General features: G+C 41.8%; 1 protein-coding gene across 1 annotated transcript in view; it reads right to left on the bottom strand.

Moving 5' to 3' along the window:
* Window positions 1-27,930, bottom strand: part of MEOX2 (mesenchyme homeobox 2) — an 89,158-nt gene that overhangs the window by 12,579 nt on the left and 48,649 nt on the right. The window contains exon 2 of the mRNA XM_084860454.1: window positions 7,661-7,833. Coding sequence (XP_084716580.1) covers window positions 7,661-7,833 — 173 coding nt within the window. The remainder of the gene's footprint in view (window positions 1-7,660; window positions 7,834-27,930) is intronic.

Below are 27,930 nucleotides of genomic sequence, written 5' to 3'. Positions count from 1 at the left end.
TCCTGCAAGAGATCCTGTTTCTGGATATCCTTCATCACATTTTATTTGACCCTAAATAACTGATGGCTGTAGAATAGTGATAATTAGCATTCATACATAAATAAACTATCACTGCAATTTAATCTGACTAGGTATGATTTTCTGTTCATACCAAATTAAAGAATTATATATTACCTTAGCTAGTATGAAGAGCTGCAACTTTACAATTTTGTATTGACTTTCTTTCATAAAAGGTCTTGTGGACATTTGTCATCTTTCACTATATTTGGGTGGCTTAAATGTCTATTTTGTCATGCCCTTGGTACTCTACAGAAGCAGCTTCCTCTGTTTTTGTCACAATGTAGTACTAGAAGTTTAGATGGAGCTTTCTTTAAGTCTATCTGGGATCCTTACAGACAGATAGACAGTTCCTAGCATCACCAAAAGATATTGTGCGGCTATTCTGTCTTTGCTTCCATAGCAGATTTTCGTGCTAAGAAAAAAGTCGGAAGCAGCACTGGGAAAATACACGATGCTTACAATTGGAAGACAACAATGTTTGGATCTCCATAAAAGTCAATGAATGATTCAGGGCAACTGCACAATAAAAGCCTTGACTGGAAGCATCCATGGAAAAGTTAATAATGGGTATATCAAATTTACAAATGCCTTGGGAGAGTTGCTATTGGGTTGGTGCTGTTAGGTGTGTGCTGTTTCACACATAAAGGTGTGGCCAGCTGAGAAATAAACAACTTCTGCTCCGGTGCTGGAAGATGGACCTGGAACACAATGGACGCAACCCAGCACAAAGTAGTGCACTTAGGGCGTAATCCTAACTAGATAGGTGGCCGCCTCCAAATTCGGAGGTGACTGCCTATCCTAAGCAAGGCAGGAGAGGCGTGGGGAGGATCGTTCCCTCCACGACTCTCCTGCCTTGCTCTTTTTTGCTAGACAGCCATTTTTGGCTGTCTAGCAGCGGGGGGCCTGTCCTGGAGAAGAAGCTGTCATACGACACATAGTATGTGTCGTAGACGTAGCTCCGCTCTCCCCACCCCAGAACACCCCCCAGCCCTTTTCAGTTGCTCCACGCTCATCTTCTGAGCGTGGAGGAGGGGGCTTCTCTGCGCTGCCTCCGAGGCAGCGCAGACAAGGGAGGAAGTCAATTCCCGGAAAGGAGCATATCCTATGGCCCTCTAGACAGCGTCTAGAGACCATAGGATTGCTCCCTCCAGTACTTTGATTTCAGTGGCTTGGATACGGAATACTTACAGTAGACCCATTGAAATAAATGGGACTTAAGTTAGCAATGACTAATTTCAGTTCCACTGATTTCAATGAGTCTACTCTAAGCATGACTAATTCTGGATCCAACCCTGTGTCTTTAAGTATACTTAACTCTCTGTTGGGCTGTGGCCAACATGTAGGCACCTACTTTTCTGCAATCTGTAGCAAGTAATACTATCTTTAAATGTAATAATTCACATTGTCAATTTTTCCTTTCTTGCTGAACTCTAAATTTCTTCAGATAGTAAGCATTTTAGAAGTTTTTGTTGCTCCACTTTTATAGCTCTCAGTTGCTTTTAATTATCAACTAACAACTTGTACATAAAAGCTGAAAGGAAGAAAAAGGATATAGAAATGCTACACTGCACCTTTTTTTACTATATGGGTAGTACAAATCAAATGCCTATTTGTGATCAGGTTTGGAGATACAGAATAATGGCTACTATAGTGCCATCAAAATGGGAAAATGGTTCCTAGATTAAGGGCACAATTCTATGCATGTTTAGACAGAAAAAAGTCCTGCAACTCCCAGCATGTCCCAGCCAGCCATAAGATTGCACCATAAATTGTATTTATATATAGAAATCCACTCTGGAGTTTGGGGGCATTAAGGCGGAAGCAGTGGAGTAAAAGACAAGGAGAAAAGGATGGTAAGTAATAATTAAAGGTGTCCCCAACCAGTCGTGTCCGACTCTAGGGTGCGGTGCTCATCCCCGTTTCTAAGCCGAAGAGCCAGCGCTGTCCGAAGACGCTTCCGTGGTCATGTGGCCGGCATGACTGAACACTGAGGTGCACGGAACGCTGTTACCTTTCCCGCCGAGGCGGTACCTATTTATCTACTTGCAATTTCTTGCTTTCGAACTGCTAGGTTGGCAGGAGCTGGGACTGAAGACAGAAGCTCACTCCGTCACGCAGCACTCGGGTCTCGAACGGCTGTCCTGCCGACCTTCCAGTCTTCAGTTCAGCGTCTTAACCACTAAGCCACCGCGGCCCCTAAGTAATAATTAGGGATGGACAAATCTGTCCATTTCACTTTCTATAATGTTTGCATGTTTTCCAAGCACTAGTTTGCTCCATCCCATTTCCTATTAGTTTGCAAGTGTTTTTTTTCCCCCTCCAAAAAATCCACATGAAAATTCATACCTTTTTTTGTGCAAGCAATTTCCCCTAATATATGCCTTTTTGTGTGCTAGTTTCCCTAGTGTGCACATTTTTATATACTTTTTGTATCAGAGAACTCTGAATTGCAAAATTCAGAGAAGTGAGAAAACCAAAGGATAATTACGTTCTGGTTCATGTATTAGTTCAGGAAGTGCAAATTAGGTTGGTTCATAATAAAATGTGAACCAAACTCATTTCTCCCCCTTCCGTAGTAATAATAGCAGAGGAAGAATAATAGAAGCAGCAGGCAGGAATCAGGAATGTGGCTAGAGTTATACTTTTTTGAACAGATCATAGCAAATAAATACAATGGGGAATATTTGTAGGAATTATGAGAAGGATAAACCCAGATAGAGGACACACTTAGGGTCAAACGTCAAGTTACATTAATTCTATAGTGTGTAGCTGAGCCTGATTGCTTTCTTTAGTGTTACTTGGTGCAGTCCCAGTTAGGATCTGGACTAACATGCACTGAGAGGGGAAGATTAAACCTTCCCTCCCACCCATTATCTTCTTGGTGGCACAAGAGGCTTTCTTTCTTTCTGTCTTTCTTTCTGTCTTTCTGTCTGTCTTTCTTTCTTTTATTTACCCCTCGTGTGTGTGTTGCAGTATCAGTGCAGGTCACTACAATTTACTGCTCTCATTTTTTCTTGAAACCATTCAAAATGTGATCTGTGGAGCCAATTTGTCACTTTCTTCTTTCCCATGGATGGACAGATAGCAATAGCCATGATAAATATCCACATGGGCTATAACCATTTAAAAGTTGTATAAAACAACAAAGGGCCAATTTGCGCCATCACTATCTTTTCTTTTTCTGCTTACACTGTCTGCTTATTTTCTCAGCCCACATTACATTGTGTTTATATTCAGCCCATAATAAAGAGGTCAGGTCACATGAAAGTTCCATCATTGGATCATCCTGTGGTTTTGGTCAAGCTACTGGAAATGTTCCAAATGTCTCTTAAAAAACAGCAAGTCCCAGTGAGATCTAACTCTTCCTCTAGGCACACAAAAACGCATAGTTATGACAATTACACTACACTCACTTGGGATTTTTTAAAAATGGGCAAAACCAATTGGGAGATTTGGCACTGACCCTCAGGACCTATTCCTAGGACTACTTCAAAGCATAATGCCACAGGAAAATCACCACTAGATGCCTACAGTGTTTGGAAAACAATACCTTATTCACAACATGGTGTTATGAATAAGGTGTTGCTATTCATACAACACCCCCTTTCCATGTGTTGTTGCCTCTATTCAGTGCTCATTTAAACCAGATCATCTTGCCTGAAAAGCATTATAGAATGCCAGGGATATGTGGCCCAAAGAAACCAGGGTGGTGTGCCAATGTTCCACCCAGCTTGAGGGTCCACTTTAAACCTGAAGTGAAATGAATGATACTGTGGCTTTCAATACCATTGACCATGGTATCTTTCTGAGGCATCTGTCAGAAATAGGACTGGGAGGCCCTGTTATACAGTGGCTCTGGTCCTTGTTGGAGGTGCGATCTCAGAAGGTGGTGCTGGAGTATTCCTGTATTCTTGCACGCCTGGCTTAATTTTAGTACCAATATATATAGTCCCAATACATGCTGAACTCCAGATTTGCCCATAGTGGCAGGCTTGCATGACTAGCTCACCATGAGTTGAGAGCTACAATAGGAAGACTTTTGACGCAACCACCATGGCTTGAAATGGTCATGAGCCTAGATCCACAGCTTGAATCTAGAGCAGGGGTGGAGAGCCTCTTTCAGTCCTAAGGCCAAATTCCATTTCAGAGAAATTCTCAGGGGTGCATTCCAGTGGAGGCCAGGGCTGAAGGCAAAGGGCTGGGGCCAAAAATATCCCCCCAAAAAGCAAAAAAAAAAGCAGCACCTCACCAGGATATTTTAGCTTAAAGTTGTTCTTACTGCCAGTCACTAAACCTTAGGACACACGTTTTAACCTTTTGGAATGGGGAAAAACTGCACAAAAGCTGGGAAACCACCTAATGATCAATGGTTCGAGGAAAGAGGGCGGAGCCAGTGGAAGGGGGCATGACCCTCTGGGGAACCCCAGAGGGCTGGATTTGGACCCAGAGCCTGAGGTTCCCATCCCTGCCCTAGAGTAGTGATGGGAAGGCTTTAGAGATCTACTTTGGGGGTTTTCTTCTTGTTTTAACTAGAACCTTGAGGTTCACCAATCAGAGCCAGGTGCAAAATAGTGGCTCAAGTAGGGATGGCAGAGAATTCTGCCATGGATTCCAGGTAGACATATTTACCCCCTGTTTTGCCCATGCCCCCACCCCTTGCTACTTTCCCTTCTGCCAATCAGCACTGCTTCCACCAGCCTGTGCTGAAGCAGCTGTTCATGCAGACTCCCGAACAGCACTGAAGCCACTGTGGCCGGAAAATCCGACACAAAATGAGTCTGAAAAAAAAACCCACCCAGATTTAGGGCAAGAAATGCCGGGCTAGCTACGGAGAGCAGCGTGCGTCATCTGACACTATCGATTTGGGGTGGAGTAGAACTGGGGTAAAAGTCCCATGTAGATGTGGCCTATGTCTGCAGTCTTGCTAGGCATGTCCAAAACTCACTTAACTTTTCGCAGAATCTTTCGCGGTGGGGGGGGAGGCGCTCCCTCCCTCCCCCCGGAATCCTCGACGGGGGGGGGGGGGGAGGCGATCTGGTCCTCAAACTCATTTTTTTCAAACTCATTTTGTGTCGGATTTTCCGGCCACAGTGGCTTCAGTGCTGTTTGGGAGTCTGCATGACCCCAGCTACTTCAGCACAGGCTGGTGGAAGCAGCGCTGATTGGCGGAAGGGAAAGTAGCGAGGGGTGGGGGCATGGGCAAAGCAGGGGGTAAATATGTCTACCTGGAAGTAACTCATTGCCTTTAGTTCCATGTCGCTGCCTCTCACTTTAAACAGTCATTCAGCTTGGGAGTGGAGAAGGGACCGAGCCCTGCTGTTTTGAAACTGTGCAGTTACAAAGGAGCACAGCTGAGAAATGGTGGATGCCTGTTGATTTGAAGCTGCGCAGCTAAGAAAGGGCGGATGCCAGGCTGGATGATTTTCATGAACATATACTCAGAAGAACTACATTGAGGCCTTGTTTGGGGCGGGAGCAGATTGGGCAGTTAATATCCATCAAAGAGAACGTGCTAGTCACTCTCCCTCCTCGCCAGTTCCATGCTCTCTGCTCTCAGCATCTCTTGCACTCCTGCGCAGTCTGCTCAGTTTCCAGGAGGCAGTGGCTGCCTGCTTGCCTGCTCACCTCATAAATGTGTGTGTGTATGTGGGGTATACGGGGTTTGTCATGAACATCTACTGGTAAGCAACTCCTGCACTGCACTTCATTGAACACGCGAGGGAGGGGGAGCAAGCCTCCACTCATCGGCTGCCCCATACCTACGTAATTGCTGACGTTGACTTCTACTTGAGGTGGGACTTGCCCACCCCACCCCAACTGTGGCTTCAGTTCCCATATACACTTCAAAAGCGGAGGAATACAGCACCGCGTGTACTGTGGAAAGAGCTAATTTGATTCTGTGAAAATGCAGATTTTGCCCAAATCACTTCACAGTGTTTCCATTTAGCCCATAAATGGAATTCAGCTATTGGCCCATAGCTGAGAATTAAGGGATAGTGTGCCTCTGAGCACATGCTCAACCCAGGAGTTTGTGATCAGAACTAAGCTTATAGCTCCTTTCACACAAAACTCCACCCCTGTCCCCACCCCTGGGGGGGCGGACTACCTTTTTCAACTAACTAATTTAGGAGAGAGAAAAAATAACTGTTGCTTTTGTTATACAGCTGAGAGTCAGAAGCCTTTGCTGATCTACTGCATACCACCAAGAGATCTACCAGCAGATCATGATCTTCTTTCTGCCCACCCCTGCTCTGAGTTAGATGAACTAATGGTCTGGCTGAGTATAAGGTAGCTTCTTATGTTCCTACTGAAATCGTAACTAAAGAAGCTGCCTTAGTCAGACTATAAGTTCATCTAACTCAATATCATCTACTGAGCAGCAGCTCTGAGTGGTTTCACTTCAGGCAAGAATGTTTCCCATCCCTACTTGGAGATGACAGGGATTGAACCTGGGATATTCTCCATGTACCGCATGTGTTCTATCAACTGAGCTATGGCCCTTCCCCAAGTGGGAATCCATGCGCCTGTGTCAGAGTAAGTGGTTTGAGGTGAAACCACTGGAGAAAGAGCATGATTTCCAAGTTTATAGAAGAAATTAGAAAGAGCCATGTACAATAATTTAAACTAATTTAACACAACTCCTACCCCCTTTTTAAAAAAGAATAAAGGAAAATGAAGCAAGCCCTGCTCTTTGCATTCCAGGTTTCCCTGGGGGTTTCTATAGCTATACAGCAAAGAAAATTTGAGAAATATCTTGAGAGCTCTTACGGTTCTGATATATCTCAAATTATGCGGCAGCAGCATGATCAATTACTTCTGTGTCCGATGTATTGAATGAAACCCTTTTGAAGAATTGCCTTTGGGATACAAAAATCATCTCATCACACCATTGCTTCACTCTAGCCCCTAAAAAAAACAACAGACTTGAAGAAGCAACAACAATGTGCTGCATTCAGTGCCAAATCACTGTGGAATGTTCTTGTAATAACAGCAACAGACATGTTCCTTTTCTTGCCATCAGTCAACCAGGTAATTGCCAGATAGCAACTTTTAGTAATATTTCTTTTCGGTTAAAGTTCGGCAAATGTTATTTTTCTTCCTCAGATGAAGCCAGGGCTGTAGAGAGAAAAGGTTTCCCTAGCACTAGAGTAGTTTCCTCCTCCCAATTATTCATGTCCCAGAAGGGCTTATTCCCTGAACACAGACAGTGTGACTAGAGAAGGGAGGGGTTTATCATAAAAGGGATTGGAGAAAGTGATAAATGCATTCATATTGTAAATGCTTACAAAAAATTAGAAAGACACACACACAGAAGACAGCTGTGTTAAATGGACAATACGAAAATGTATTTGTTCTATTCTGGCCGACATGGCGCTGAGCTCATTAACTTTCCATGGCTGTTACAATGTGTGAACTGATTTTATAGTATCTGTTTCAAAGATAATATTGATGCTATCCAGTATATATACACACAATATAAATGTCATGTTAGAATTGTACTTTATTCCACACATTATCATGTTTACTTGTAAATGAGATAGATCTGGCATGAGGTAACTGCCTGCACTTAGAACTCCATGAATTTATTTTCCATTGATACCTGTCTTTCAGTAAGATCCAGGTTTACTGCTATCTCGTATCTCCGCAGTCTGGTGAGGTAGTTGTGGTGGGCAAATTCTGCTTCTAACTCTCTGATTTGTTCTTTGGTGAAAGCCGTTCTTTCCTTCCTTGGTTTACTGTTGACTTCAGATTTATAATTTCCCTCTTGAGAATCTGAAATAAACACAAGATCACATCAGGAGCCATGACAAGCCTATAATTTACTGGGAAGCAAACATTACAAAGAAAAATATCACTACAGATGGAAATATCAACCAAATAATAAGTGTCTTCTGTATTTTAAAAGTATTGCTGTAGACAGGAATCCTCATACAGGAGGTGTTGCACCATAATTATGGTTGCTAACTATAAACTTTTGAAGTCAATGGTGACAGTGCTGTTAACTTTAATGAATCAGGAATACATTCCATGTCTAAATACTGAGGACCTCATCTGGGGATACACATACGCAGCAGTGGGCTGCCTGCCTGGCTTCTCCTGCATGTGCTTATCTATGTTCACCTAGTCATGGAATTGTTAGAGCATCATATCTGCATACACTGTTTCCAAATACCAGAGAGCATTTATGCTCACTCATTTCAATGTGCTGCTCTCTGCACTGTTAAATGGACAAGGTAATAAGATCACGATGAACAAATGCCTACATACGTGAGGAACTGAAGTAATACAGGCTGTTGATCATATATTCCTGTATTGTAATTTGTGTAGAGATTGCAGAGAGAGGCTGATTCTCTTTCTACTAAGAACTCTCCTAGGACTATCTTCTGAAGAACTGGTATTGTTCTGCTTAAGAGATGATTCATCCTATATTACTGAGAAGGTTGCCAAAATGTTGTTGACTTCAATTCAAATTAGGGGAAAAAAGGTCCTTTTAAAACCCACTTGTTTTTATCTATATGTTCTCATTTAACTGTTTCTGTTCTTTGTACTAAAATTCTTATTGCTCTGTGACTGTAATAAATCATATCCACCTAGTCATCCCACACATGGACAGTGCAGTATGCATAGCTCTTATTTTTTACGTTCACTGATCACCAGTTTGAAGTAGTGCATTACCTGATCACTCCCAAACCCTGGAAAGGGGAGGGTTGAGTCCAGATTTTCCCAGAATATGAGTAACCATGAGTTGGATCCAGGCTTAGTCAAGCTTGGAGTAGACCCATTAAAATCAAGGGGACTCAAACTATTTGTGATGTACTTGTCCCATTGATTTCAGTGGGGTCTACTCTAAGCATAATTAAATCTGGATGCAACAGCAGATGTTTCGTTGAACATTGCATGGCTCCCTATGCAATGCTGGGAACTCCAGGTACAGCTTTGACTGCTGGAGGCACAGACCCAAACCTGGGAACCATATGGAAAATTACTTTTACAACTGTATCTCAAATAACCTTCATACAACCGTCATTCATTAATGCTGTCAGTTTCAGAAGTGAATGGTGCTTTTGGGGGGAGAGGCTATATGTTTACATGCCTGGATACTATTTTTCACATTATGCTATTTTATGTAAGCATTATTTGGGATATATCTGTAAGGGCTTTTCTTTTATGCTTACACCATTTTTAATGTAAAGCTTTTATTATTGTTTTTCCAAGAAGTCTTCCAAATGCTTTTTCCAAGCATTCTGAATTAATTTTCAGTGCAATGTTATAGCCTCTTTGTGCATCAATACAGTTACTCTGTACTATAAAATAATTTTCTCAGTGAATTGATAACATAAGACTGAGTCCTGTCTAGGATCCATTTCCCATATCAACATTTAAAATCTAGCTGATTGCTTTCTGATTATTACTTGATTCTTGTTTCTGTTTAAATGTCTCTGTTTGAATGTGTTCTTGCATTATTATTTTCCTTCACAGACATCACTTCCATGTTAGAAAAATGTGACATGGAGGAGACACACTCACCTATTTTGCTGCATTTATGGAATTTCTATCCATGTCAGAAAATCACGATGTGTAAAGTAGCCTTAAATTAAACGATGACCCACTTTAGGTATCAGATTACCCTGCCCAAATTTTATAGTCATTTGTTTCTAATCTTGGCATGTTGTATGCCGTAAATCCAAAATTAGCTAGCGTTCAGCATGAGAATTGCTAGTCAACTTTTGGCTTCATCAACCATCTTAAAAATGTCACAGATAAATTCACACTTCAGCTGCTGATTTAAATAGAAACCTGCATCAACTTCCAAGCAGACAAGCCCATAAGCAGTCTTTTTATGACTTTCGCTGAAGGATGAGTCACTGGCATGCCTGAGATTGCCTCGCTGGCCACAGAGCCCAATAACGACGGCTAGATCTATGAACAGACAATAAGAACTATTTGGATTCAAGTTTACCAGCTGCTTTGAGGGAACAGTCAAAAAGTTTTCATTTCCATTTTAACACTAACCACCGAGACCTTTCAGTCATCATTGCTACTAGCGCTAAAGTCGTTGGAAATGTCTTTGCTGGAAAGCTTGTGGGCCCATATACTTGTGTTGTAACATGTACATTTTTAAAAGAAAGTAATACATGAAGGGAAACAGCATAATAAACTTAGAAATCTAACATACAAAACGCTTAAGATGAAGCCTATAGAATCAAAGGAAGAAGAAAATCTAAAAATCCTTGCCCCCATGACACATACAATAGAAAGCTTACCATACTTTCAGGAAAATGTCTGGTCATAGCCTTTGACAGGCCACCAAGAAAGGCAGTGTAGATCAGCCTCCTCGAATGGCTCCCTATAGGCTTTTGGTGTATAGGTTTGCTTTAGGCATCCTGATCCTCTTCCATCCTGTAACAACTACTATGGCACTCTGTGCGAAACAAGGAAGGTGGAGCTGGAGTGCTCCATCCTTCTTGCTTCTGAAAAGAACCAGTACAAAGCTGTACTTAGCAGCTGACAAACACCTCTGTAGGTCTCAGGTGTTTGCAAAAGGAAAAAAGGTGAGATTTAAAAATAAAATTGAACATATTGACCTGGTTTGTGCAACATAACAACCCATGGTGGGTTGTCACCATTCTTTGTTTCAGGGTGGCTTGTTATGACATCTGAACCTGGGGAGGTTTCCTCAGCATGGTTTGTTAACCACACACAAGCCACCCTGAGAACCTATGGCTTGTTGTTGGGGTGGCTGTTTTTAGGTCAGCTTGTTATGACGTGTGAACCCGGCAGAGTAGCTTATGCATGGCTTGTCAAAAATGGCTACAGAGCCACCTGGCAAGAGTGACAAGAGACCCAGTCATTCCTTGTGATTTTGCTAGAGCCCCTCCGACTTCCATCATCCCTCGCCATCTGTCCTTCCTTCCATACATCGACAAGGAATGACACTTGTCAATTTACTCCTCCACTTTGTCGCCTCCCTAGTCAGCAACACCTTTTCCCCCCACCTTCGGGTAGAGTTGCACAAATGTAACATTATTTTTTTTAGCTTCTGGGAGATTTGTGCAAATTTTACATTTTTTCCACCTTTGGGAAGATTTGCGCAAATTTAACTTACTTTCTTAAAAAAAAAAAAAAAACAACCTTTGGGAAGATTTGTCCAGTAACTACTGGACTTATTCATAGTAACTACTCCACTTTAACAAATTTGTGCAAATCTTCCTGAAGGTGAAAAAAGAAATTCTACCAAAAAATCCCTCTAATCCACTAATTAGTGAAATAATGGAGTAGGCTACTGAGGTTATGCTGCAAAGGCCCACGGGATACATGCCAGGTGCAGCCAGGAGGATTAAGGGGCAAACCACAGATCATCTGTCCTGAGCAATGTGCGTTAGCGATTGAACAACCAACCCACCATGGCTTATTTTCAGTATAGTTTATTGTGACGTGGTCCACTGACTCAGATGGTCACTCCCTCTCAAAAAGGATATTGTAGAGCTGGAAAAACATGCAGAAACATACCATTGGCTATGCTGACTAGGGCTGATGGGAGTTGCTGTCCACCAACTTCTTGAGGGCCACAAGTTTCTCACCTCTGGGGTAGAGAAAGTGGATATAGGTAAATTTTTGTTCCCTCTCTCACAGTACTAGAACTTAGGGTCATCTACTTAAACTGGCTGGCAGGTGATTTGGGACACTCAAAAGGAAGTACTTCTTACCCAGTGTGCAATTAATTTATGGAATTTGCAACCACAAGATGTTGTGGTCCCAATGCCTCAGAGTGCCCTTTCTCAGTTTAGGCTGATATTCCAACTATGACCCTACTGTCAGAATTGGATCGTCCTTTCCTTTCACAATCAACACCACAATAGACAAAACTTCAGGCTAATACGACTTTATTTTGCTAGAGCGTAGTCTCTCTACAAATGCAGATTCAACGAAAGCTCTCAGGCTGCCCCCAAGCTCTAAACAACTAATCAACAAACTCTAAGCAGAGGAGACAAAGCAGAGGGAGAGAAAGTTGCCGGCAGTTTGGAGTATGAACCTCCTGACCAAGCTAGCTTCGCAGTGATGCCCCTCCCTTAGGGTGGCTCCTTCCTACATTGGCTTCCAAGAGTGGCTATCCAGGCAGAGTGTCTGAACCCTGCCCCTGACTTTCCCCATTTTGCTTTGCGTCATGCCCTAGCATCTCTCAAGTCATGCCCCTCTTCCTCCTCCTCCTCGGAAACTTGCCTTCTCACAGTAGAGGGGGGGCAGGAACTCATTCTGGGCCATCTATTAGTCATGGTCTTGAGAAGACTCTCTTCCAGCATTTTGGCTCACTAGAGACTAGAGGGTACCTCCCTCAGCCTCTGATCTAGCTGTTGCTCAAACTCTGATTCATAATTGGAGCTGTCAGACATCTCAAGGCACTTAGACTCATTCCTGACACCTACCTGTCAGGAAGGTGACAGTTATACAACAGTTATTCACACTCAGTTATTCACACATAACTGAGTTATGTGCAACAGTTATTCACACTCTGGTAACTTCGTTTGGATTATTGCAATGTGTTATATGTGAGACTCCAACTGTCCGGAAACTTCAGTAAGCCCAAAAGAGGGCAGTTAAGACTGCTACCTGGGACTGGCTGATATGTTGATATAATGCCAGTTCAAAGTGCTGGTTTTAACCTTTAAAGCCCTAAATTACTTGGGGCCAGCCAGGTTACCTGAAGGACTGTCTCCCCCCATATTTACCTACTCAGACATTAAGATCATTGTCTGAGGCCCTCCTCCTTCCCAAATGAGGAGAGGCAGGTGGCTACAAGAGAGAGGGTCTTTTCAGTGGTGGCACCCCATTTGTAGAACATGCTCTGCAGATAGGCTCACAAGGCACCTATGTTACGGTCCTTCTAGCCCCAGGTGAAGTCCTTTTTATTCTCAAAGGCATTTCAAGAACAATTTTTAGTGCTTTTAGTTAGTGCTGTGCTGAAGTTTTCTCCCCCCACACACACTTTTTTTTTTACCATTCTCATTCAGTGTGGTAGAAATTGCTTTTGAAAAGAGATAGATACAACAGTGAAGCAATTTCAGAGAAATTCTCATAGGTTGGGTTGGGTCTTTTGCACTTATCTTACTTAGGCGGTTGCCAAAGAGTGCGTGCAAGCATCCTGTTTTTCATTGTACAATCATCTCTCCAATAGCCTGTAGTAACCTCTTTGGCTGCCTGCACTTGAATGAAATCCCAAGGGAAGACATCATGAGGTAATTCTCCATTAGGGCTATTTCAGATCAGAAAGCACATGCAGCCTAAGAGGTTGCAGAGCAATGGAGAGATGTGTAATAGAAAGAAATCATGCACACAGCACCCTCAGCTACCTCACAGTGATGAGGTAAGCTCAAAAACATCACAAAATGAATGATAGGACACCCTAAGAATGATGCAGAACAATGGAAGCCTCTTTCATGGGGGGCGGGGACTTTCAGGAAATTGGAGAACAGATTTTGGGTCAGCACTAGCTCAATCTCCTCCATGGAGCTGTACACAACACCCCCACACACACATACACACACACCTGCATTCTGGTGATGCAAATGGCCAACAGAGCTGATGCAGTTGCAGCACAAAAGACCCCAAACCCCCCAGGAAAAAAGAAAGCTGAACTACAAGCCCTGCCAATGGCGAGCCCTACCTGTGAGAAACTGTCGTATATTTCTCCTCCCCCTGAAGGAATTGGATAAAATAAAATTGCCCCCAATTCCTCTGTCCGCAAATAGGGTGGGGAATTTTGAGAGGCCCTTTGTGCACAGCTCTACTTTTAGTGCTCTATTCTGCGGTTGATCTGAATTTGTTTTATGATTTTGTAATGGTTTTATTCTTTTCTGCTGGTTTTATATTGGTTTCATTCCGCACTGTTTTTACTTTGTGTTTTAATATTTCTACATATGGTTTTAATACGTTGTACACTGCCCAGAAAACTGTGGTTCTTGCGTGGTTTAAAAGAACAGTAAAATATAATAATAATAATAATAATAATAATAATAATAATAATAATAATGGCCACTAACTTGAATGGCTTTAAGAGGTGATTAGACAAGTTCATGGAGGATACGTTTATCAGATGGTTACTATCCAAGATGGTTATGGGGTAACGCCATGTTCAGAGGCAATAATCCACTTAATGCCAGTTTCTGGGGACCATGATCAGAAGATTGTTATTGTGCTCATGTCCTGCTTGTGAGCTTCACAGAGGCAGCTGGTTGGCCACTTTGGGATGCTGGCTCTTCTTATGTTCTGGCAGTATGTCAGATTCCTAGAATCTTCCCTAGTTCTTTAGCTGGAACAATTTGTCTCAAGACTGAGCTACTGTGTGACTACTCACCCACTTTATCTGATTTAGGGATATGTGAGAAGTTCATTTGGTTCATGTTTTGATCAGAACTTACCAAAATCCACATTTTTTCCATAAATGTCAGGGCAAAGATTTGAGATTAATATTTGAATGTGGGAGAAACCAAAACTGACATTCGTTCATCCAGGCAGAGCTCTTTAAAGTCTGCATTTGAATCCCTGTGTATTCAGCCACATTTGTGGTGATGCATTTAATAGGGTGGCCACCTCTTTTTTTTCTGACAGGCATCTCATCTTTTAACAGCTACATGGCAGGCAGATATTTTATTTATTTATTTATCGCATTTATCTCCGCCTTTTTTCCTCCAAGGAACCCAAGGTGACTTACATGGTCCTCCTCCTCTCCATTTTATCCTCACAACAGCAACCCTGTGAGGTAGGTTGGGCTGAGAGTGTGTGACTGACCCAAAGTCACCCAGTGAGCTTCCATGGCCGAGTGCAGACTAAAACCCGGATCTCCCAGCTCCCAGTCCGTCACTCTAACCACTACACCACACTGGCTCTATCTGTGTACCTACTGAATTTGGCAAGTGTAGATGGGTGAGAATTTTGTTTGGTTCATTGTTTGACAAGAACTTACCAACATTCACAAATGTCTTCATAAACAGGATAGAAAGAACTTGAGATTTTAAAAAATTCAAATGTGGGGGGAAAGTGCAATGACAGATTCATCCATTCCTAAGCTGCTTGCCCATACAGTATGTCCAATCTGTACCTGCCTTGTTCTACCCTGTGGGCTGCCTACTCAGTTACACCTGCCTTAACCATGTGTTCAGCTTGCCAGCCCTGACCCCTCCCAAGAAAAATGTTAACCAAAACAGTGCTGCGTGTTCTTCTGCATCTTGCACAAAGTGCTTGTTTAGGAAGTAAAGACTGATGACAAGCTTTGCAAGTTTTGAGCATATGCTCAATGATAGGCAGGCTGCTGTTGGACAGTTTCTTCTTTGGGTAGTTTGATTGTCAGTGAAAAATGCACGCCCCTCATTGCAAGCTAAGCTATGAAACTGAATGCATAGAGGGTCACATTTTGTCAGTTCAGAAAGATCCTGCCTGAAGCCTAAGCAACAGGGGAAGACTCACTATTTAGACATTCTTGCCATTACTGGATAGTAACTATGTGAACATTATGCTGTAAAAGTTTTTTTGGCAGCACTACTTCTGTCAGCAGCAGTCGGTTTCATTGGCAGGCTGGCATATGGGTAAAGTCTGGATTGCCATTTTATTGCATATCACTGAATATACGTGTGTCCAAAGGCATCTGTTCTTGGCAAAGACCTCCAGGCTGAACCATGCTGGGCCTGTTCAGCATGGTGCCTTCATCACCACATCGGTTTGTTGGCTTTCTGCTCTCTTTCTCGCCTGTTTATGTGGTGAATTTGAGACACAATGACATCTTTCTATATATAATGAAATATCTTTGCAGAAATCACCCCTTGAATATAGTGGTGGAATCCAAAAGTTATTCATTTTCATAAAATATTTCATCATTACATCGAGGCTGACTATTGCATCTTTTAAAGCTATACACACTCACACAGCAGGAGAGCATTCAATTCCTTTTTTGCAGTCCTTTTTCTAATTCCTTATGCTAGTTTATTTATAAAATAAAAATATTAATTAATTAATACTCATATTATTTTCTCATTACTGGTTTGTCTCAGAAAGTTCTAGGGGGTGGGGTGGGAAGGCCATGCTGGCTAGGGGTGGCATGAGTTGCATCCCAACACATCTGAAAACAACCAATTGGGGAAGGCTGAGATAGATAATTTTTCCATTATACAGTTTAGGAAACTGAGGGTGAAAGATAATGATTTGATGAAAATCACCCAATTTACTACTAAAACTGGGATATCTCTAACTGCTGATCACACTATAAAAAACATTGCTTTCTAAGCCGCTGAGAATTATAGCACACACTGGATGCCCAATTTATTATAACACTGAGCATCATGAACTATAATCTATGCCCCTATTGAAGTAAATCATTCTTACGAATGTTTGGGGTATTAAATTAATTAAAATGTTACACTATATTTGCTTTAATTTAATTTTAAATTTTCTGCCTATTTTAACACATCATAAAATTCAAGACAGCAAGAGAAGAAGGGTATATATAAGGCTAGTGCAAACAAAATAAATTCTAAAATTGGGAAGGTACATAGAAATTTTAGACACTAACCACAAAGTCCTGGTAAAAAGGCTTACGCAACAGATTTATAAAACTTTTAGTGACTGCTTCCACAAATATCTGGCTTGCAGTCAAGTTTCAGCTCCAAAGCTAACCTTCTATTGCTTTACTCAGAACTTCATAGACCTACAGTACTAACAAGGATATGCAAGTTGTCTGTTTCGGACTCACTTAGAGAACCCCAAGGCGCAATGTCTTGTTCCTCCTCTGCCCTGGGTAACCCAAAGGTCTCTGCCTTAAATGGCTCCATTTTGCTGCCCCTACAACTGGGCCCTTTCTGAACACCTACTTATTTATTTATTTATTTATTTATTTATTTAATCCTCACCTTTCTACCAAAAATGGCACTCAAGGCAGCTTACAAAAATGATTTAAAATAGTTTAAAACAATAAAACACATTAAAATCCATCAAAAACATAACAATTGCAGAATAAAACCAGCATCCAAACCAACAGAGCCACTTAACAGATCAAAGGATTTCTCGAATAAACTAGTCTTTGCTTGCCAGTGGAAGGACAGCAGTGAGGGAGTGAATCTAGCCTCCCTTGGGAGGGAGTTCCACAGCCTGGGAGCAGACACTGAAAAGATCCTTTCTTACATCGCCACCAAACGCGCCTCTGATGGTGGCGGTCTCAAAAGAAGAGTCCCTCCAGAAGATCTTAAAGACTGGGCAGGTTCGTATGGGAGAAGGTAGCCTGGTCCCAAGCCATGTAGGGCTTTATAGGTCAAAAGCAGCACTTTGAATTCTGCCCAGAAACAGACTGGTAGCCAGTGAAGCTGCTGTACAAGGGAGGCATGTAATACCTGTAACTGGCCCAGGTCAACGGTCTCGCTGCAGCATTCTGGACCAGCTGAGTTTCTGAACAGTTTTCAAAGGCAGCCCTATGTAGAGAGTGTTACAGTAGTCCAAACAGGATGTAACTAAGGCATGTGTGACCATGGCCGGATCAGACATCTCTAGATATGGGCGCAATTGGCACATGAGCCTCAGCTGTTCAAATGTACTCCTAGCCACTGCCAAAACCTGGGCATCTAGGTTCAGGGCAGAGTCCAAGAGTACACCCAAACTGCGAGCATGAATCTTCAGGGGGAATGTAACCCTGTCTGGCACAGGTTGAATCTCTACTCCCTCATCTGCCGTTTGACTGACCAGGAGCACTTCTGTCTTGTCTAGATTAAGTTTCAATTTGTTTGTCCTCATCCAGTCTATTACTGACATCAGGCACCAATTTAGAACCAGAACAGTTTCCTTGGATTGAGATGGAAAGGAGAGACAGAGTTGGGTGTCATCAGCTTATTGGTGACACTGAACCCTAAAACTGTGGACAATCTCTCCCAGCGGTTTCATGTATATGTTAGATAGCATGGAGGATAAGATGGAACCCTGAGGGACACCACAGGCCAACAGCCAGAGCATTGAACAGGAATACCCCAGCACCACCTTCGGAGATCGCACCTCCAACAAGGACCAGAGCCACTGTATATCAGTGCCTCCCAGTCCTATTTCTGACAGATGCCTCAGAAAGATACCATGGTCAATGGTATTGAAAGCCACTGAAAAGTCCAGCAGAACTAACAGAAACTCACTCCTCCTGTCAAGATCCTGATGTAGATTATCAATCAAAGTGACCAAAGCAATCTCTGTCCCGTAACTAGGCCTGAAGCCAGATTGAAATGGATCTAGATAATTCATCTCATCCAGAAATCCCTGGAGCTGAGAACCCACCACATGCTCCAATCCTTGCCCAAAAATCGAATATTGGAGACCAGCTGGAAATTTTCCAACACAGTGGGATTCAGGGAGGGTTTTTTTTTTTAAACAACGTTCTTACCACCACTTCCTTTAGGCAAGATGGAATTCACCACTGCCCTTACCCACTCAGCCAGTCCCCACCCCCTCAGCTGCTTTTATAAGCCAGGAAGGGGCAGGGTCCAGCACAAAAGTGGTAGGCCTCACTTCTCCAAGGATCCTGTCCACATTCTTGGGCTGTACGACTTGAAAAGTATCCATTGTAACTGGACAAGCCAGAGGCAAAGTTACATCCATCAGACCTGTATCAACTATGGCATTCATTCAAGTTGGCACGGCTATGGTAGATTTTTTCTGCAAAGTGTTGAACATATTGGTCACAGCAGGCTATCGAGTGGTCCACCACTTCTTCTTGTCAGCCAGAGTGTAATAGGCCTCTGACCACATAAAAATGCTCCACTGAGTGACTCTAAACAGACACAATGGTGGCAGAGAAGTACAATTTCTTTGCCACCCTCACTGCCATGGAGTAGGCTTTCAAATGAGCTCTAGCCCATGTTTGATTGGATTCCTTCCATATTTTCCACCAATATCGCTATAACTGATGTCCCACTTGTTTCATCACCTGCAGCATCCTGGAAAACAAGCACCTGGCTCCACTACATGGGAGAGAATGCTGAGGAGAGATCTTGTCAACTGCCTGGGCCATTTCTCCGTTCCAGAAATCAACCAGGGCTTTGACACAACTGCCTGCTGAGGTGACAGGAAAACCCCCAAGATTTTCAGTAAGCCATCCAGATCCATCAGTTTCTTAGAGCAGCTCATCTTAATCAGCCCCCTGACCCTGCAGAGGCTTTGAGTTCCAGAAAATCTAAACGCCACCAGACAGTTATCTGTTCACAACAACAGAACTATAGAAAGCTCCTCCACCCCCAGATCACTATCATTCCACCCTACACTGAAAACCAAATCCAAAGTGTGCCTTGCTGAATGAGTGGGGCCATTGGTATGGACCCATGTTTGCCATGGAGGCCATGAAGTCCCGAGCCACTCCCAACAACACCTACATAGTGCTCCCATTCTTTATTACTTCAGTTCCCTTCCCCAAAAGCTACCTTTTCTGTGAATCCTTTGCTTTAGGCCTTCCTTATGGGGCAGAGCCAAAATGGAGGAAATGTCATTCCATAAGCATTTTTTGTTTCCCTGCCTTTGGTCAATTTTTTTGCTGAAAAAAGAAGCAAACATGTTCACCTCCCAAACACCCTTTCGGAGTGAGGACAGTGCTTCAGTAGACTTTTGTGACATCATATAGCCAAGTCTGACTGACAAGGTAGTGTTATGATATCACCATTACACTGGCTATGTGATCCCTGTTTGTTCGGATCAGAAAGCCAGCAAGAAGTGGCAAAGCGAAAAACGGCACTGAAACAGCTACCAAGAGGGGCGATGAAGAAGCATAAAGAAGCAGAAATGATGTAAACATATGGGAGGGAGAACCCTGCAGTTCTCCTAGGAACCTTCCTTTCAAATCAAAAATGTTTGTTTACAAACATTCAACACAGTTCTGCCCTACTTCAGTCCTCACTCCCTACAGAAACTAAACCCAAATACCTGTTAATTTCATTTGTGCATATCCTCCCCCATTACCCTTGCCTTTTTTCTTTTTTGTACTCTCCCTCTGTTGTCCCTCTGTCTGTTAAAATTTAGATTATAAGCACTTTGGGCAGAGACCTGTCTTTTTTGCTTATGTTAATTTGTAAGGCACTTAGCAAATAAATGGCATAGCAATAACTATTAAGATAGTTATTGTAGAGAATTTCACTTGCATTCATAAATTTTAGTAGCTAAAATATAACCAATTGGGGGGAAGGTATTTAGCAGATGCAGAATTTTTCCCCCCTCATTCCTAATAAGCTACTTTGATTTTTGTGTATTTTAGACTTACTTCCCAGTGAAAATTTTCAGCTGTCCCTCTGGAGACCATGTGCTGTCCCAAGAGCCATTCTACTGGAGTACAGGTGCTATTCCACAGATGCAGATGCTCATCTGCCTAAAAGCCATTAGTGCACTTTGCATTATATGATGGATGTGATTAGTCTGGTCTCTATTCTCTTTGACCTGTCCAGCAGTCTAAGGTCTCACTGGCAAAATCTCTTGATTTTAGAGACTCAAACAGCCAGTTTCCACAATATGGTTCACTTCTCTGACAGAGATGATGGTGGTGGTGGTGATGATGACAACAGAATTTCACTTGCATTCATAGATCTTAGTAGCTAGCTAACAGCAAAGAATACTCTGAAGTTACAAACTATGAACAATATATGGATTTAGCAAACGCAGGCCTTTTAAGATGTCTACATCTGAGTGTTCCCCACCACCCACCCCTTGGTTTGCTGCCTTTTTTGTGCACAACTCTTTCTCTATTGTTTTCTATTAAAACCAAATTAGTTGGGATAGCCTTTAAATTTGCTGCGTCTAAAAGGATTGCTTGTTTTGATTTCTGAAGCAGTAAATTTTGTTTTACTGGAATTTCTTCTCCCCCCTCTCCCCAGCAATTCCTAACAGCCAGGATTAGGGGATTCCATCCCTTTTTGACCTCAGGATCTATATTCAGTATCACCTGAACTGTATTCTCTTTGGTGGAAAATGGGTGGAAAAGCTGGAGGAGAATTCTGGCAGGTTTCATGTCAGCTTCCCATCTGTTTTGCAGCTGTTGCAATTGAGGCAAAACCCCTCAGTTTTTCCTCTACTGCCTATATACTATGCCAAATGGTAGGTGTAGCTGCAGAAGAAGAAAACAAGTCTGCAAGGGCCCCATAATACACTCCCTTTCCCCACATAATACTTTAAGTATTAACATATGGTATATAACACCTGAGGTTAACGGGAAGCATTATGTATAGCATGTATTGTTCTCCACACTCACTCCAACTCATATATATTTTCATAAAATGTAGATGAGTGATCAGGTGATGGTTTGTTTGATAGCTTTTGTTCAGTAAAACTTTTGTTCCCTGTGATTAAGAAAACCCAAGTAGACAACAAATATCAGGAAACATACCAGCTTGCTTCCAAGTATTGTTTTCTCTTTAGACCTTAGAATGCTCAGAGGAGATCTTAAATTTAACTAGTATAGTGAAAGAAAAGATTGTAATTCTTTATAGAAGGACATAAGGCTTCTTTTAAAAAGGGACGTAAAGTCTCTCAATTCCTAGGGAAATATCTAACTTTTTTTTACAGATGACGCATTGAAGAATAGAGAAATTAGACAAATGGCCATGATTGTACTGGGTGACAGGATTCAACCAGAGTACCACAAGCATAATCAGCCCTTCCGCCATTTCAGTTTAGGTATCGAAGTCACAACTTTCACTGAGTCTTGATTCCGTTACCAGTACTTTTAATACAGGTTTCCTCAATTTGATGCCCTCCAGATGTTTTGGATTTCAACTTCCATCAGCCCCAGCTAGCATTGCCAGAGGTCCAGAATGCTGGGAACTGGAGGGCACCAGGTTGGGAAAGGCCTGTTTGGCTGTTTTATTGTCTCATATACCATCACCAGAGACAGCCCTACTACCTACTTTTATCATCTATGCCAGAGGGTGTTTCATCCTATTTCTATTAATACCTTGGATTGAAAACTGACTCCACCTCTGAAACTCTTTAAAACACTATACTCGACTGTTAGTTTAACAAGTAAGGTTAGACGGTATTTCACTTTGTTATTGCTGTTAATGGAATTATTAATCAATTGTTTTTATACTGATGTTTTATTATGCACGTCTTAGAAATTGTTCTGATTTTTCTTTAATATGTATAGGAATGTATATCTATATCTATACCGTTGTGAACTGCTTTGAACATACTGTATGGAAAAAATGGTATACAAATAAGTGATTGTTTGATTGATTTACCTCCATAAAATCAATTTACCTCCATAAAATTTACCTCACATGCATACCTCTCACGTAGAATATGTTACGTATGTGACTCCAGTCTGAAAATAATCTGCTACCTGCACATAGATCACTACACATGATAATACATGCATGAGTATCCTCTGGTGTGTTTCTGCTCCATAGACTGGTCTTCAAGAGCTCTACATTCTTTCCTGCAAGTTTTTCCAGGTCCACATACAAGGTCTCAACCTCTTTTTCCTCCTTGATTTCCTTTATCTAACTCTCTATAGGTTGTGTTCTGCCCTCTAATTTTCCTTCAATTATATCTTCAACTATTCCCCCATTTCTTAGAACCTGCCGTATCATACTTGATACCCCCCTCCACACACACACCCAAAGGGGATTCTTATATGTCACTAATAACTTTGTTTTATTCTAATAATTAAACCATAGCTCAATTCTGTCATATGTACACAATAGCAAAATCGAGACACGTTTCACTCACATAACAATATGTATCATTTTAACTAGCAATTCTTTTTTTATTTTGGTGAAGTTTTATCTATTTTGTTGTTTCTTACTTTGCATTTTGTTCTATTTACATCATTATTGTTAGTCACCTTGAGCACCATCTGGTGGAAAGGCAGGATACAAGTTTAACAAACAAACAAATAACAATATATAGGCTGTACTTTATAATCTAAAACAGAAGTACTTTTGCTTTCCATGCAAAAAATAATTATATATTATATAATTATCCTCAGTGTTGGGGATCAAGTAGTAAGATAACTTGCAAGATCAAACCTGACCAGTAGCCTGCCTAGACCAGCATTTAGTATTCAATCACAGCTACTTATCAGCTGCTCCAAAGAGACCCATGTACTGTCTAACTCCTCCCATATGTTAGTGGCCTGAGCATGGCATAGAAGAGGTATCCTTAGTACTTTCTAGGAAGGAGAGCCTTTTAAGAGGTTGGCAAGCTGCTGAATGAAAAGTTTTATGTGGGCTGAATCTACACATAGCAGTTATACCGTTATCATACTGTTATCATAACTATTGGTTCACATGACACCAATGGGCACCAATAGTTATGATAACAGTATGATAACGGTATAACTGCTATGTGTAGATTCAGCCGTGGTTTAGGAAATGAATGTGGCCCTCATTCCTCCCTGGAAGTAGCACCTAGTGGGGAGCAGCTTAAGTTCTATAAGAGCCTGTAGTCCTGTAGATGGAGGGAGTCAGATAGAATAAAGAAAGGGCAGAGGCAAACAAGTATCTCTAGCAACGGGTGTGGAATCTTCGTTTTGGCTTGGCTGCTATTGTGTCTAGGTTCTTTAGTAAATATGTGTAGAGTTTTCATTGAAAGAGTACAATAAACCCAATTTCTGACTTCTTAATTTCTTGCTGATTTCTGAGTCCATTATAATTGTTAGCCATCCACATTGGGATATAGAGAGAACTGGCCGATGACCTGCATTCACTGTGATCGATATTCATTTTTCTTCTCTCTCTCTCTCTCTCCCTCTCTCTGACAGTCTCGCTATCAACCTGAATACACAGTTGGCATTCACCACATGCTTTCAATAAGCTCCAACAGATAGGGATGGGTGAGAAATTTGTTTGGCTCATTTTTTGATAAGAACTTTAACAAAATGTGCACGAGATTTTTTTAAAAAATGAATGGGGGAGAAAGTGATACTGACAGATTGATCTCTCCAGGCAAATGGCTTTGAGTGCCTAGCTCTTCAAAGTCTGGCTCTGAATCCGCTGAATTAGGGTTGCCACCTCTTTTTTTCTGACGGGGTCCTCCTCTTTAACAGTTATATAGCAGGCAGGTACAACATCAGTTGTACTTTCATACTGAGAATAGCTGTATCTCTTAAACCTGGCTGGTGCAGATGGGTGAGAAATGTATTTTGTTTGGTTTGTTTTTTGATAAGAACTTACCAGAATTTGCAAACTTCTTCATAAAAGGGCCAGAAATGAACTTGAGATTTTTTTTAAAAAAAAAACAACAACAACAACACTACATATGGAAGAAAGCAAAACTGACAGAATTATCTATCCCCATGAAAAGGTGATCATTCAGCAAATAAGAAGTATTTTCTTCAGTGTAAATGAACCTACTCATTTCACCTTATAAAATGGGGAAAGGTAAATTTCATCCCACTATTCACAAGTTATTCAAATCAATAGTTTAAATTGTCTAATGACTGTAGAAGAAACTATGTTTCACAGTAAGTCATACAGCAATCAGCTAAACATCTTATTTTAATCTCTATTTTGATGCTGTATGAATGCAGTTAACTCCATTAAACATCACACCATATCTTTTTTAAAAAATTTATGGTTAATTGTTACACATTATTTATTTAGAATGGAAGAAGATCCACATTCATGTAACCAAGAGTGGAAAACAGTCTTCTAAATTGTCTGTGGGGCAATCCTGTGCATGTTTAGACAGAAAAAATTCCTACAACTCCTAGCATTCTGCAGCCTGCTAGCTGGGGAATGCTGGGAGTTGTAGGATTTTTTTTTTTGTCTAAACATGCATAGGATTGTGCCCTACATTAGCTAGGCCAAAATGCTCATTTCCGGAATTGTGTGTGTGTGTGTGTGTGTGTGTGTGTGTAACTTGCAAAAAGGAGTTCCAGTGACCTGTCCTGTTACGGAAATGAGCATTTTGACTCATTTCCAGGGTTATTTTAAGAAGTGCTTGCTTCCTGTTGCACTCATGATGGGTCCTGTGGGTGCAAGAGAAAGAGTAGAGGGTCAGTGGCAATATTGGATACTGTCCATAGGGTATAGGGCAGGAAGCCACTTCAGGAGATACTATGGAGTGGGGAGTTGTGCAGCTAGGAAAGATATAAGGGCTCAGCTCTCAATCTCTCCCTCATGTGGTAACTTATTTATTTATTTTTTTAAAAGGGCTCCCAGGCTCCCATCACACATTTGCAAGTAATGTATACTTTAGCCTTTGCCGCTATTGAACCAGCTTCTCTTCCAGGTCCTGTAGTTATGCCACTCATGGGACACTGCACAACTTTGGTGCTAACAGTAGCCCTTAGGAAGCACAGAAACGTCCTATGACTAGTTGAGGAAATTGCCCAGAAATGTTGGTTGACTTTGCCCCACTTCCCAGAAATTAGATCATGCTTTAGACAGAATGGTACATGCCACTACTAACATTGCTGCAACTTAAGCTGTTGCATCAAATCAAATAATGCCCCTGTATTCACCAATGAAGAATTCAGAATTCTTCACTGCCAATGGTATCAAAAAAGATTACCCTAGCCCATTCCCATCGACCAAGAAATGGGTTGGAGAAATGGGCAATACATTGGAAATTGTGCTAAAGAAAGTGGTAGGAGTGGTAAACAAAAAATCCCTTTTCCTTGTTGTCTACCCCAGGTAGATCACAAGTTGCACTTGGTTTTCAGGGGGCATATTCATAGCTGATGGGGCTGTTGATGCAGAGGAACTGTTCTATAGGTGAATATGGATGCCTTGCTTAATTTGATGCTTATGTGCCACCTGCTACCAAGCTTCTACAAACCACAAACTTTCAGAGCTGTAGGCATAGAGCTTCACAGGTTGAGGAATGAAGTAAAAATGTCGTAGCTCAACTAGAATACATTTGGTGCTTATACTTTGACATGGAATGAGAATGCACACACGGTTAAGAGGTTGTTCTAACTATTACTTTTATGTACATCCATATCTTTAAGTCCATCCATAAGAATAGTCCTGATTTTATTAACATGTTTCTATAGGCTGTTATGAAAAGTCCTGTCTCCCCCGACACACACACACACACACACACACACGAGTGTGCAAGTTAACTCAGACATTGCTGGCTTTCAAGTTTCTCTTTTTCCTTCCCAAATGCACAAACTCCCATCTGACCAAAAATAATAAATAGCTTGCATGTAAGCCAAGGAATGTAGGATTTAAGTTCTCCATACTTAGCAATAAAACTGAAACACAAAGTTTAAAGCAGGTTGAGTTTCTTTAGGGCGTCTTTATTGCTTTTTTTTCTTCTTCAGTAACTCAGTTCTTCAGGTAGCATTACATTTTTTTATCCATTTATTGATTAATTGAGTTGATTTATATCCGGCCTTTACCAAGAAAAATGGCACTCAAGAAGGCTTGAGGACGATGAAGGATAATGGCAGTTGGTATCAACAATTCAGCTGTGGCTAACAGAAGCAGTGTTTCTGCTTTTGGCCCATAAAGGATGGGATGAAACATTATTCAGGTCAACTCATTTCTGAGCAAGGTCAAACACTCAAAAAGGGAGCAGAAGAGCTGCAGCACCAGGGATTTGGTCTTGTGGCTTTTGTCCAAAGGACATAGAATTCTCTTACTCTTAAGCATTTGCTTAGCACCATTAGTATGTTTTGAAAAGGGGAAAAAAATAGGAAAAAGAAACAAATGAGCCTCATTCATTTCAACTGTAACAACAAATGGGAATGCATATTAATAAGTTCCATTTTCCATTCGGAACTCATTCAATTGAAATGGAACCCTGGAACATCCAGTTCAGGTCAGAAAGGTTAAAGGGAGAGGGCAAGAGTGAGTGAGAGTGAGAGCAATTAAACTGACAGATTGAGGAGTTGTGCAATCTGTACCAAAATCCTTTTAGCAACATCTCCCCCAAAATCTCCAATAAGCCTTTACCTCACTTAGAGCATTTCTTGTTGTTGTTTATTTGTTCAATCACTTCCGACTCTTTGTGACTTCATGGACCAGCCCACGCCAGAGCTTCCTGTCGGCTGTTGCCACCCCCAGCTCCCCCAAGGTCGAGTCCGTCACCTCCAGAATATCATCCATCCATCCTGCCCTTGGTCGGCCCCTCTTCCTTTTGCCTTCCACTTTCCCTAGCATCAGCATCTTCTCCAGAGCATTTCTACACCAGCCTAAAATCCTGCATTTAAAACGGGGCTTTCTGCTTCCATTTTAAATGCAGGATCACAGCTGACTCCCTTTACACGTGCTTCCCCACCCCCCAATTGAGTCTTCCATTATCTTTCATTGATCTCGCTCCTCTTCTTGCCGCTTTAACTCTTTTCACGGAGGAAACTGAAGTGGAACAAAATGGGGTAATTCGATAGCTCATTATCTGCAATCTATTTAAAAACGGAACAAAGGGCATTTAGTGCAGGAGGGTCATGGCAGGGTCATGGCGTCATGTAAAGAGCCCGCAAACTTCCGTGAAGGAGCAATCTCAATCGCAGGATAAAAGCTTCGTGGTATGATGAAGCCCTTAGAATCAGCCAATCACAGGAAATAGGAAGCTGGGGAAGGAAATCTATAAAAGAGAGTGACATGTGCTTAGGAGTGGCGGAGAAATCCACTGTGGACTCAAATAAGGCCGGATTCTCAAGTATCCAACCTGCAAAGTCTGCAGTGGATCAGCTCTACTCACCTCCAGGTCTGCTGGATTCCCCATGGGATGGCTCTCCCCCATTCTACATGTTGCTATAGGCTAATGACAGCTGCCATTAGCCAACCCCAGGGAAATTATGACCATAAATTGCATAGTATATGGCATTTGCGGCCATAAAGCACTTCCTTCTATTTAAATTGTGGCATAAACAGCCGATAGAACAGACTAATTCCTATGGAAATAGAAGCAAGCTTGACC

The sequence above is a fragment of the Heloderma suspectum genome, chromosome 5, assembly GCF_057233095.1.
Source record: "Heloderma suspectum isolate Gila_16-S chromosome 5, 16-S_ref, whole genome shotgun sequence".
Taxonomy (NCBI): domain Eukaryota; kingdom Metazoa; phylum Chordata; class Lepidosauria; order Squamata; family Helodermatidae; genus Heloderma; species Heloderma suspectum.
The sequence above is the reverse complement of the archived record's forward strand: the minus strand, read 5'-3'. Positions and strand labels throughout refer to the sequence as shown.